Source organism: Ochotona curzoniae, unplaced genomic scaffold (genome assembly GCF_017591425.1).
Source record: "Ochotona curzoniae isolate NIBS_2020 unplaced genomic scaffold, NIBS_Ocur_1.0 scaffold_3208, whole genome shotgun sequence".
Taxonomy (NCBI): domain Eukaryota; kingdom Metazoa; phylum Chordata; class Mammalia; order Lagomorpha; family Ochotonidae; genus Ochotona; species Ochotona curzoniae.
In genome coordinates, this window is record NW_024467106.1 from 10,421,112 (window position 1) to 10,434,016 (window position 12,905).

At 41.7% G+C, this 12,905-nt stretch overlaps 1 protein-coding gene across 2 annotated transcripts in view; it reads left to right on the forward strand.

Annotated features, from left to right (window-relative positions):
• The window catches only part of RAB14 (RAB14, member RAS oncogene family), a 30,209-nt gene that overhangs the window by 9,214 nt on the left and 8,090 nt on the right, over positions 1–12,905 (forward strand). Inside the window, exons 2-4 of one of the 2 annotated variants that reach the window (XM_040963684.1) lie at positions 5,614–5,672; positions 7,695–7,748; positions 8,879–9,056. In XM_040963684.1, the coding sequence (XP_040819618.1) occupies positions 5,621–5,672; positions 7,695–7,748; positions 8,879–9,056 (284 nt within the window). In that variant the 5' untranslated portion in view covers positions 5,614–5,620. The remainder of the gene's footprint in view (positions 1–5,613; positions 5,673–7,694; positions 7,749–8,878; positions 9,057–12,905) is intronic. The other variant, XM_040963685.1, reaches the window with a different exon arrangement.

Genomic DNA, 12,905 nt, shown 5'->3' on the forward strand with positions numbered 1-12,905 from the left:
GGGGGTGCAGCATCCTAGCCCAGCTTGGCCCACTCCCAGCTCTGTGAGCAGGCAGGTATTGTGGCAGGGTGCCTAGTTTGCACCCTGACTTGGCTCTCACTTGTGTTAGTGTGCTCTGTGGACTGATTCTGTCTTTCCTGCCCTCAGACCCGGCTCACATATATGTCAACGTGTGCTATAGCCCAGTCTGGTTAACCTGCTCCCACCCCCGGCTCTTATACTAACCAGCAGGAGCTGTGTCTAACAGGCGATTTCCCCAGTTTCTCCTAGCAGGCCTGCTACCAGCAACAGATCTCATGTGTGTCAGTGGGTGCTGCTACCCAGACTGACATGGTTGACATCCAGTCCTGGCACTCACTGGTGGGTGCTATAGCCTAGCCTAGCCTGGCCCACTCCCAGACTCAGCTCTGATGTAACCTGTGCTGTGGCCTAGGCTGGTCTGGCCCACACTCATTTTGGGTCTTGTGATCATCAGTAGGTGCTGGAGACTAGCCCAGTCTAGCCTGCCCCCATACCCAGCCCACATGCATGCCGGCAGGTACTGCAGCCTTCCTTGCCCAGCCTGGTCTGCCCACAGGCCCAGCTGTCACGTTCACCAGTGGGAGCTACAGTGCAGCAGGTTAGTCATCAGAGTTCTGCTACTAGGCCCATTCCCAGCCCCGGGTCTTGCACATGCTGGTGGGTTCTTCGAACCAGCCTATCATAGACCACCCACAATCTTAAGTTATTGCTGACTGCTGTTGCAATCTAACCTAGCCTGGCCTGCGCCACTCCCATCTCGTGTGCTCTCCATTGGGAGCTAGAGCTCAGTAGAGAAGTTTCTCAAGTTCCCTTACCAGGCCTGCTTCTAGCCCCAGAGCTCACACATGTCAGCAGGTGCAGCAGCTTTGGTTGTCATGATTTGCCCTCTGTTCCAGCCCTTGCATGTGTCAGTGGATTCTGCAGTCCCACAGGGGCAAGCCCACAGTTATACAGGATCTACCCCCCAGATCGGGCTCTCATCTTCTGGTGGGTTCTGCAGCCTAGCTTGACATTCACGGACGGTTACTGTGGCCTAGCCGAGCCAAGCATTCCCCCACAGCCCTAGCTTTTGCAAGTGCCAGTGGGCGGCTGATGATGCTATTTAGCCCAGCCAGGTTCCCATGTGGGCAGGTGCTTTGGCTTGACCCAGACATGCCCTCTAGTTTCCTTGCTCTAAATCACTCTGTCTCAGCTTCCTCACCTGCCTGCAAGTGCAGGGACCCAGTGTGTGGAAGCCCTCAAAAGTGATGCCTTCTTCAACAAACATGCCCTCAGTTGTTTCCACTCCCATACTCTGTCCTCCTTCCCCAGGCAGTTTGCTTTTCCCCTGTCTAGGGGCTGGGGTGGCATGTCCTGGCCTGGAGTTCCCCACCATCCTCACTTGTATTAAAAAAACAAAAACAAAAACAAAAAACCAACAACAACAAACAACTATGCTGGCATACTCGCATAGTTAACACAAATTTGGCATTAATCACTGCTTTTCTCCCAGCAGTGTAACACTTGGTACAATGCAACCTAGGCAGTTGCATTGATATAGTTGATACAGCTGGGAATGAAATATAGTATGCTTTACTCTTTTTTAATCAGGCATTGAAGAAGATAATATCTGCATATGTACTTTATCCAAGTGTTTTTTTTTTTTTAAGTATACAATAAGACACATTTTAATTGCACTGATAGCTATACATAAGTTACAGAATATTACCAAGACTTCTTTTTTTCCATTTTATCATTTTTAAAGACTTAGTTATTTTTTTATTTGAAAGGCAGACTTACAGAGAGATGTTCCATTTACTGATTCACTTTCTGAATTGTTGTTATGGCCAGATCTGGGCAGGTCTGAAGCCAGGAGCTTCATCTGAGTCTCCCAAGTGGGTGCAGGGTTCCAAGGATTGAACCATCCTCTGCTTTCCCAGGTATGTAAGCAGGGAGTTGGATTGAAAGTGGAGTGGCCAGAGTTAGAACTGGTGACCATATGGGATGCTGGCACTGCAGGCAGAAGCTTGGCCTGTATGCTACTGCACAGGCCTCTCCTTTTTTTCTTAATTACTAATTATGATATTGAATGGACTTGCGTTTTGAGTGTTTGAACTATGCTAATATGTCTTGCTCCCCTTGTTTTTGACCTTCAGTTTGTGAAACTAAGCTTGTTAAAAATAAATTCCTCAGCTTAACAGTGGTTAAAGACATGAGTTTGAGAAATCCTTTTTTAAAATCGTGTTAAAAACTGGCCCATTGATTGTAGTTCTCAAAATATATAATTTTGTTGGCGCTATGGCTCAGCTGGCTAGTTCTCTACCTACAGGTGTCACAGTCCTGTGTGCATGCGGGTTCGTATCCCAGCTACTCCACTTACACTTATTTATTGAAGATTTATTTATTTTTATTGGAAAGTCTGATATACAGAGAGGAGGAGAGATTGAGAGGAAGAACTTCTGTCCGATGACTCACTCCGCAAGTGACCACAGTGGTGGGAGCTGAGCCGATCCAAAGACAAGAGCCAGGAGCTTCTTCCCTGTATATACAGGGAGGGGCAGAAACACAGAGGAAGATCTCTTGTCCCCTGGTTCACTCCCCCAGTGGCCACAACGGCTTGAATTGAGCTGATCCCAAGCCAGGAGTCTGGAGCCTCTTCCTGGTCTCTCAAGTGGGTGCAAAGTCCCATCCTCTACTGCTTTCCCAGGCCACAAGCAGGGAGCTGGATGGGAAACGGGGCTGCTGGGATTAGAACCGGCGCCCATATGGGATTCTGGTGCTTGCAAGGTGAGGACTTTAGCAACTAGGCCACTGTGCCTGGACCAAAAAAATTTTTTTAAGTTAGAATTAAGTCTTTATCTGTGTCTGAATGCATATTTTAGGTTAAGCTGAAAACTGCTTAACTGCTTGAAAAGAAATGTTATTAGAAGTTATTCTCAGTGTTAAAATTTGCCTGTTTTAATAAAAGAATTCACCTCTTGTTTCTCTAGCACCTAGCACAAGATCTGACAATTGAATCAATTGAAGTTTTTCTTAAGAGATACTTGTTTGTAAAGATGTGGGGAGAGAGAGCGCATGTTTTCATCCACTAGTTCTTTCTTGCAAGTGGGTGCAACAGCCAAGACTGGGCCAAATTGTAGCTTGAAATCTAGAATGTTACTAGGTCTCCCATATGGGTGGCAGGGATCCAGCTAGTTGAGCGATCATCTACTGCCTTTCCATGAATATTAGCAGGAAGCAAGATCAGATGAGAAGCAGCCAGGACTTGAACTGGTGCTTCCAAATGTATGCTAGCCTTGTTGAGCTTCCTAATCCTCTGTATGAGACAGACATAGGTCCTGTGTGTTTTTTAAGTTACTGAAAGTAGGAGAGAAATTAAAATGAGCTATGATTTACTTTTTTAAAGACTTATTTTTTAATTGAAAAGGCAGATATGCAAAGAGAAGGAGATACAGAGATATATCTTCCATCTACTGAGTCACTCTCCAAGTGACTGCAACAGCCAGAGCTGAGTTGATCTGGAGCCAGGAGCCAGGAGCTTCTTCCAGGTCTCCCACATGGGCACAGAGTCCCAAGGCTTTGGGGTCATCCTCGTCTGCTTCCCCAGCCCACGAGCAGGAAGCTGGATGGGATGTGGAGCAGCTGAGACACAAACCAGTGCCTGTATGGGATCTTGGTGCATGCAAAGTGAGGATTTAGCTACTAGTCTATTGTACTGGGCCCTGAACTGTGATCTTTTAAAATACCCTTTAACTCATGAGTATTCATATTTAACAAAACAGTACAATTAAGACATGTATTTATTTGAAAGACACGGTTATAGATGTAGAAGTAGACTTCTCATCTGCTGATTTCCTCCCCAAAGGACACCAGCAGCCAGGATTGGGGCAGAGCAAATGGGTGCCAAGGGCAGAGACACTCGGGTCATCCTCTGCTGCTTTCCCAGACACATGGAGTGGAGAACTGCAGTAAAGAGGATTAGCAGCAAGTCAAACAGATGCTCATTTGTTGTAGGTGGTAGCTAAGCAGCTGTGCTTTAAGTACTGTTTTATGGCATTACTTCTCAGTTCTGGAACAGTACGTAATACATACTTCACACATTGTTGATCTGAAAGCCTTGTATTAGGTTGAGCCATATGAAATTGCTCATTTTAAAATTTTTTTAAAATTGTAGGATGAACATTTTTATAGGATTCAGTATTGAAAGAGAAGGAGGTAGAGATCTGCCATCTCTTGGTTCACTCCCCAAAGCTGGGCTGGGACCCCCATCCCAGTCTTGTACACAAGTGGCAGGGGCCCAGAGACCCACGTGAGCATCTTCTGCTTTTTCAGCTACATTAGCAGGAAGCTGAATTGAAAGTTAAGCAGCTGGAACCCAAACTGTACAGACAATGGCTTAATCCTCTGTGCCACAAAGCTAGCTCCAATTCATCTGCTTTTTTTTTTTTTAAGATTTATTTTTATTTTTTTTTTATTGGAAAGGCGGATATACAGAGAGGAGAGACAGAGAGGAAGATTTTCCATCCGATGATTCACTCCCTAATTGAGCGCAACGGCCGATGCTATGCCGATCCGAAGCCAGGAGACTCTTCCGGGTCTCCCACGCGGGTGCAGGGTCCCAAAGCTTTGGGCTGTCCTCGACTGCTTTCCCGGGCCACAGGCGGGAGCTGGAAGGGAAGCGGGGCTGCCGGGATTAGAACCGGCGCCCATATGGAATCCCGGGCGTTCAAGGCGAGGACCTTAACCACTGTGCCACCGCACCGGGCCCTCATCTGCTTTTTATATTAATTTGCTTTTCCAGTTGTGTGATTTTTTTTTTTTTTTCAGTTCTCTTATTGATTTAGGATAAAACATTTTTCTGGATGTCGCTGTGGTGGCTCAGCAAGCTAATCCTTCACCTGTAGTGCCAGCATCCCATATGAGTACCAGTTCTAGTCCCAGCTGCTCCACATCGGATCCAGCTCTCAGCTTATGGACTGGCAAAGCATCCATCAGAGGATGGCACAATTCCTTGGGCCCCTGTGCCCACGTGGGAGACCCAGAAGAAGCTCCTGACTCTAATTGGTTCAGCTGCACCTGTTTGCAGCCATTTGGGCAGTGAACCAGTGGTCGGAGGAGCTCTGTCTCTCCTCTGTGTAAATCTGCCTTTCAAATAAAAACAGATCTTTTAAAATGTTGTGTTGTATTTGTAAGTTCAGGTTGCTTATTTAGTAACTTACTTGATCAGTTGACAGGGGAGAGGGGAGCTTAAGAGGGAAAGGGGACTGTTTTATAACAATACTTTCTTTACACTTACAAGATTTTCTTGTTTGAAGTCTTCTCAAGTGACATTTTTGCTAGGTGTTTCCTAACGTGCAGCATTGGAGACATTTTGGTATTTGTGGTTTCTCATACTTCTGTAAATAAAGCATTACAATGTTAAAACAACTTTCATCCAAGATAGTGTGTTTAATTGTTCAATTTGGGAAATGCTGTTTTAACTTTGACTTAGTGTAATCAACATTTTGTATTCTGTGTGCTTTATTGTATGTATTTTTAAAGGATAATAGTGATCAGTTTGGATAACTTGTGTGTACTTTCCTTTTGAAGTAACACAGTTTTCTTTATTTTTAGTGCCACCATGGCAACTGCACCATACAACTACTCTTACATCTTTAAATATATTATTATTGGTAAGTTTCTCATATTCTTGTTCCCCATGAAGGTTAATACACAAAGTATCTGTATGCTAAATGACCACTCCAAGTGGAGTAAATTCTTGTTCCACGGAAAGCTAAAAGCCCCCTCTCCACTTCCCATTAAAAGTGTTTCTGTTGCATTTTGACCCTAATCTGGGTAATTTTCTGGTTCAGTTTTGTTTATCTTGTGATGTTAGTGATTCTTCAGGGTTATCTGAATGCTTGTTATTACCAGCAATGAGTGCTGAAACATTCCAAAAGTTCCATGAAAGTGCTTGAAACTCCCTGGGTTCCCAAAATGGTAGAGAACATTAATCATTAATTCAGAATAAGTTATGTAATGTACATTAAGGCTAACATTGATATTTTCCCCTTATGTTTCTTTTTATACCCCGCCCCCTCACCAACCTGCCTTCAACATTTATTTGAAAGAGTAGATAGCCAGGAGCTTCATCTGGGCCACCCTGCTGGGTGACAGGGCCCAAACATCTGGTCTGCTGGTTTTCCTAGGCAATTAGCAGGGAGCTGAGCCAGAAGTGGAGCAGCTAGACACTAACTGGGATCCATATGGGATGCTGGCTTCACAGGTGGTAGCTTAACTCACCATTTCGCTCTATGCTGGCTCCTCTGAAATTTCAAGATTTTAATTTAATTGAAAGATTTTTTGCCTATCTTTCTTTTCTCCTCTTTCTTTCATTTTCTCTTTATGAACTTAATTTTTTTGAGAGGACCAGATAGAGAGGTAGAGAGAGGTCTTTGATGCTGGCTCATTCCCCACAGTGGCTGCAATAGTTAGGACAGAAGCCTAGAACTCCATCGTGGAGTGGCAGGAACTTGAGGCATCTTCCTTCCTTCCTTCCTTCCTTCCTTCCTTCCTTCCTTCCTTCCTTCCTTCCTTCCTTCCTTCCTTCTTTCTTTATTTATTTATATTACGAAGTCAGATATACAGAGAAGAGCAGAGACAGAGAGGAAGATCTTCCGTCCGATGATTCACTCCCCAAGTGAGCACAATGGCCGGTATTGCCGATCCGAAGCTGAGAACCAGGAATTTCTTCCAGGTCCTCCCAAGTGGGTGCAGGGTCCCAAGGCTTTGGCCCGTCCTCGATTGCTTTCCTAGGCCACAAGCAGGGAGCTGGAAGGGAAGTGGCGCTGCCAGGATTAGAACTGGCTCCCATATGGGATCCCGGGGCATTCAAGGCGAGAACTTTAGCTGCTAGGCCACGGCGCCAGGCCCTGTCTTCCAGCTTTCAAAGTTGAGATACCAGGGAGCTGGATCAGAAGTGGAGCTTCCAGGACCTGGCAGGACTGACCTGGTGCCTTTATGGGATGCCAGCATTGTAAGTTACAGCACCACAGCACCAGACCCAAGATGAAATCACTTTATGCTGTGAGTTCATGCTTAGTTCTAATAGAGTTCAAAGTTTATCTGCTTTTCATTAGATTCTTCACATTAGGTCACTTTTCTGTAATGTGCATCATAACTCATCCATCACCAACGATTAAAATTGCTGTTAGATAGTAAGAGATGACATCTTTTCTGAGTAATTTGCAAGTTTTTAAAATGTAATTTTAAAAATTTAAGAGATTTTAAAAAGTGAGATACAATAGGAGACCTATTAAATCAAGTTTGATTTAATTTCTTATTTCTGTGTGTGTTACGTGCCCTATTTGTCAATGTTGAAAATCTTGCTTTATGTGCATGGGTTAAGAGGGAAAACATATAGAACTTAAAACTACTTCATGTAAAAATGTTTTGTTTAAAGATTCTCAACTGGATGCTTTATTAATAATTTGCAAGGAAATACTATTACTTGCTGAAGGTTGGGATATTCAATTGATATATTTCAGTAAAAACTGACTTCCAAATGTTTTTAACCCAATGTAAACTAGGCTAATAGTTTTAAGTGTTCCAGAAACTTCTGATATAATACATAATAAGGGGTATAGCAGTTACTGCATATGACAATACGAAACTGAGAAATGTAATTGCCACCTGAAAATTTTTGTTTTGAACAGGGGACATGGGAGTAGGAAAATCTTGCTTGCTTCACCAATTTACAGAAAAAAAATGTAAGTTCAATATGGGAGATAAACCAGTAGAATCTTCACTTAAAAAAAAAATGTCATTTTAGTGTACCATTTGCATTTAAGTATAACCTTTCCCTCTGTTTGCGCTTTTAGGTACAGTGATTTTTGAATAGGTGCAGATAAAATGAATGTTGGAAATGTTTATTTTTATATATGATATGATTCACCTTTTTAGACTTCTTGAAAAGATGTAAAATTCATATAAATGTATTAGAATAGTATCAAATTGAAGTCTTATTTCTGATTTGCTGTAGAAATTGATCTGTTAAGAGAAATTTGCTGTATATATCATTTGTTTAGCTTAAAATACTTAGATGATAGGGAAAAGGAGCAGCTTGTTGTAATTACTAAACACAGTTGAAATTACTTCTGTATCATTTTTGTGGTGCTTAACTATACTATAAAGGTTTGATGTAGGCGTCAATGAAATGTCTAGAAACCTGTGTGTTTTTACCAGAGATTAGTGTAGGGTTGAAGTGTTAGATCTAGTGATAAGGACTAATAAGTCCTGTTATCTTAGGAATGGAGTCAGTATATAATTAATAATGCACTATTTGTGATGATTTTCTTGGAGATACTGACAGTATTTTCCAGGATAGAAGCTTGAATTGCAACTCCTAGAGTCCTAAGCTGATTGATGATTTGTTACAGCTAAATAGGAGACTGAAAACTTAATGTTGGTATTGCGAAGAGTTTATTCAAGTCTTTACTGTGCTGGTCAGATGCTGTTAGTTCAGGGGTCAGCAGACCACGGCCGGTGTGCCAGATCCAGTCACTGACTGTTTTGTAAATATTTTTGCTGGAACACAGCCATATCTGTGTTAGTATTGTGTTTTTGCTTGCATGCTTCAGTGGTAGAGCCAAGCAGTTGTGACTTTTAGCCTATAAAACTTAAACTGTTTAATGTTTGTTTCTTTCTAAAAGTTTGCCAGCCGCTATTCTAGTCCAGTCACGTTTCTCTGACTTCTTTCTTTCCCCTCCCAGTGTTAGGTTTAGTTTATTTATAGCCTACAGATATTAGTAAGTCATTTGATTACTCATTGGATTTTTCCTCACTAATCTTAATTTGAAGTTTTCTGAAAGTTGGGCTATATTTTTTCCCTCCCTGACAGTTATGGCTGATTGTCCTCACACAATTGGTGTTGAATTTGGTACAAGAATAATTGAAGTTAGTGGCCAAAAAATCAAACTGCAGATCTGGGATACTGCAGGACAGGAGCGGTTTAGGGCTGTTACACGAAGCTACTACAGAGGAGCTGCAGGCGCACTTATGGTGTATGATATCACTAGGTAAGAGATTATACATTTTCACCCTTTCTTCTTGGAGAAGAACTCCATCTTGGGCAATGTGTAGTTTCTTTCTGTTGACTTAGGCATTTTTTTTAGTTTTTAAGTGTATAATTGTAGCAGAGCTTATTTAAGGGTTATGTAATTTCTTTAAGATGCCTTGTAAAACTTGATGTAACATATTACTTTCCTGAAAGTTGGTGGAAAAATTAGGAGATGGTGGTGTAGTGGACCTTATAGAAGATTACAGTTTGGAAAACAGCAGCAGATGGATTTAATTAAGGAGAAAAAACTTGAAGTTTTGTTCCTTTCACTTCTGTGGCAACAACTCTGGAGGAGTTGCCGCACTCAGCAGCGTCAGTGGAAGCTTGTGTTTTCTCGGGAAGTTCAGTGAACAGTCCTGCTGATCCAGCACTACACATGCTGGAAGTCCTTACGCTTACATCTGAATGTGTTTCAGTTTTAACTTACTTGTGTTCTGTTTTTGTCCTAAAGTGGATTTCAGTGCTCAGAAATACTAGTTGCAGCACTGTTAAATTTATCTCAAAAGCTGTTTCTGGAAACTCAGAACACTTGACATAAAGTAACAAAACTAGGCTCTGAAGATTGGACTTCACAGTGTGTGGTGACATGTACCACTTCCTTAAATGATGTGCTCTTTGTCCCGAGTTAGAAAATGAACTGCATCCCTGTTCACATAGCTGTAAGGCACTAAAGTGCATGATTTTGTCTTTTGGGGGAGTAGAAAGGGTAAGTGGGGCTTAGTGATAAACTTGCAAGTGTATTCTTTTGGAAATGTATATTTTATGTTTTCTTTTTAATTGTTTGAGAAGTCAGCTCTCATCCACCTGCTGGTTCCTGCCACAGATGCCTGCAGTGGCCACAGATGGACCAAGGTTCCCATGTGACTGGCAGCTAAGTGACTAGTTGAGCATCACCTACTGCTCCCCCAGGGTACACATTAGCAGGAAGTTGGAACCAGGTGCTCCCGCACGGGATGTAGGTGTTCCATCGGCATAATGACTGCTCATCAGATGTTCACTCCTGTACTCTGCACGAGTCCCAGGGCTCATCAGCATACCAGGATCCTGAGAAATTCTGTGGGCATGAGTTCATTTTATTGAGGAACTTGTTTTGGGAAATGTTGGCTTGGAATAAATGGCAGTTGCTGACTATAATGATAGTGCTTATTAGAGTTTCAGTAACTATTAGATTCGTTGATTTTAGGACAAAACAAGGTGAAATAAGCCTAATGTTCTTCACTGTAGCCAACCAGTCAGTAGTAACATGACTATTGAATGGTAAATACAGACATCACATAATGAAAAAATATGTGTTACTAAAATATAATATGGTGTTCTGTGCTTAGAATGTAGTTTGTTCTTGCTTTTAAACATACTTTTTAAGTCAAATCATCAAAAGTACTTTCAGCAAGAAATAACCAAAATGTCCACCAATTGATGGATAAACATCACGTGGTATATCCATACAGTGAAATGTTATTTGGCTATAAATGAAATACAGGGGTGAATATGTGGCCTAGCCAGTAAGACTGGTTAGGATGCTTGGCATCTCATTCGAAATACCTGAATTCAGCCCTTACTTCTGGACTCTCTGGTTTCAGCTTTCACCTAATTAGGTCCATACCCTGGGAGTCAGTAGTGGTGGCTAAGGTGATTCGATTGCTGGCCAACCCCATAGGAGACCTGCATTGTGGGCATTTTGAAGGGTGGGAACCAGCATTTGAGTATTAGTTGCTCTCTGTTAAGGTCCCTCTTGGGATGTCTGCCTTCTGTGTCAGAATGCCTGGGGCAGTCTCAGCTTGCAGTTTAGCTTTCTGATAATTCACACCCTGGAATGCAGCAGAAAATGGCTGAAATATCTTGGGTCCCAGTTCCTTAGTAAGGAGATGCAGATGAGTTCCAGGCTCCTGGCTTTGGCCTGGCCAAGAACTGCCTATTAAAGGCATTAAGAAATTAAATCAGCAAATGGAAGATCTCTGTCTGCCTTTTAAATAAATAAACAGCAACCAAAAAATCCAGAATCTCATCAGGTTTTGTATGTCGTTGAATTAAAAAATAAATAAAAATGAAGTTATGGTATGTACTGTAATGTGGGTGAAGCTTGAGAACACACTTACTGAAAAAAGCTAGACACAGATGACATATTTGTGATTCTGCTTAAATATCCAGAACCAGAGAATCCGTAGAGATAATGTATTGCCATTTGTGACATATTGGATATGGGAATTATGAAAATATTCTAGAATTAGATAGTAGAGATTAGTCCACAACTTTGCAAGTAGTCTGAGAACAAAATTGAATATATTTGAAAGTGTAGGCTTTATGGTATGTTTGCTGTATCAGTAAAATTATTGCTGAAGAAAGGACTTCAAGCTTTAGGTGTTTTCTGGACACTAGTAATACTTCATAGTGGCATTGATGTTACAGTTATGACACCAGTTTTTTTTTTTTCTGTTAATCTCTGAAAATCACAGCTTTAAAAATACTTTTCGTCTTTAACACTAATTCTAATTGTTATAGGTACCTCTGCTAAATTAACAGCACGACCCATATGGCAGTGGTTTTGTTTCATCAGTTTCACATGTTAGAATTATTAAAATAATGTTATAGTTATTTTTTAGTAGTCAATTATTGCATAATTGAATTAGTGAATTTTAGATAGGTAACAACAATTCCAAAATCCTTGGCAAAAGTTAGGGTATATGTCAATATTGGTTTACATGATACTGAAAGTCTACAAAGGATATGTTTATTAAAGTGATGGCAGTCTACAATTTACTCTGTATGTCAGCTTTGAGATTTTAAAATTCATAAAAATCATTATGAGTGACTGAATTTATTTAAAAGGTTCCGTGTTAAATGAAATGCAGCTTTTGTGTAAAAAAGGATCTATCAGAAGCATAAATTGTGAAGTGATAAAGTTGTGTTTTTTAAAGATTTATTTATGTATTATATTTTTATTGCGAAGTCAGATATACAGAGAGGAGGAGAGACAGAGAAGAAGATCTTCCATCCAATGATTCATTTCCCAAGTTACTGCAGTGGCCGATGCTGCACTGATCTGAAGCCAGGAGCCCAGATCCTCCTCCGGGTCTCCCTTGCGGGTGCAGGATCTCAAGGCTTTGGGCCATCCTTGACTGCTTTCCCAGGCCACAAGCAGGGAGCTGGATGGGAAGCGGGGCTGCTGGGATTAGAACCGATGCCCATTGGGATGCCGGCTCATTCAAGGCGAGGACTTTAGCTGCTAGGTCATGGTGCCAGGCCCTAAATTGTGTTTTTAAAAAATGATGTTTGGCCATGGCTTCCTCAGAAAAATTTTGAACATTGGGAAAAAGGTGATACTTTGATGTATTGGTGTAATTTCTTCATTGAAGTGATGTTTTGCAAGATGATATGAGAAAAGAATTTGAGAAAAGAATTCCACTTCTACTGGGAAAGGATTAAATAGTTGGAATACTGAGTTTTATGTGCTCACTGCCAGCTGGAAATCATGGAATGTATTCACAAAGCTAGATTAAAACCACTTAGAGGATAGTTTTGTATATGTAAAAAGAGTTCTGGATCTGGCTTACACATCTGTTCATCTTTATGAGCTCACATGTTAAATAAACAAAATGGATTAATGTTCTGTGGGTATAAATCAGGAACGTCACAAAGTTCGTATTTGCTGGTTAACTCCCAGATGCCACAATGGCCAAGGTTGGACCAGGGCCTAAAACTAGTTGGGAACAGAGTGGGTTTCGCATATTGGTGACTGGGACTTAGTTGAGCCATCACCACTGTCCCGTCCCACACTCCCCCTCCCCCCGCCCACTTCTGTATTAGCAGG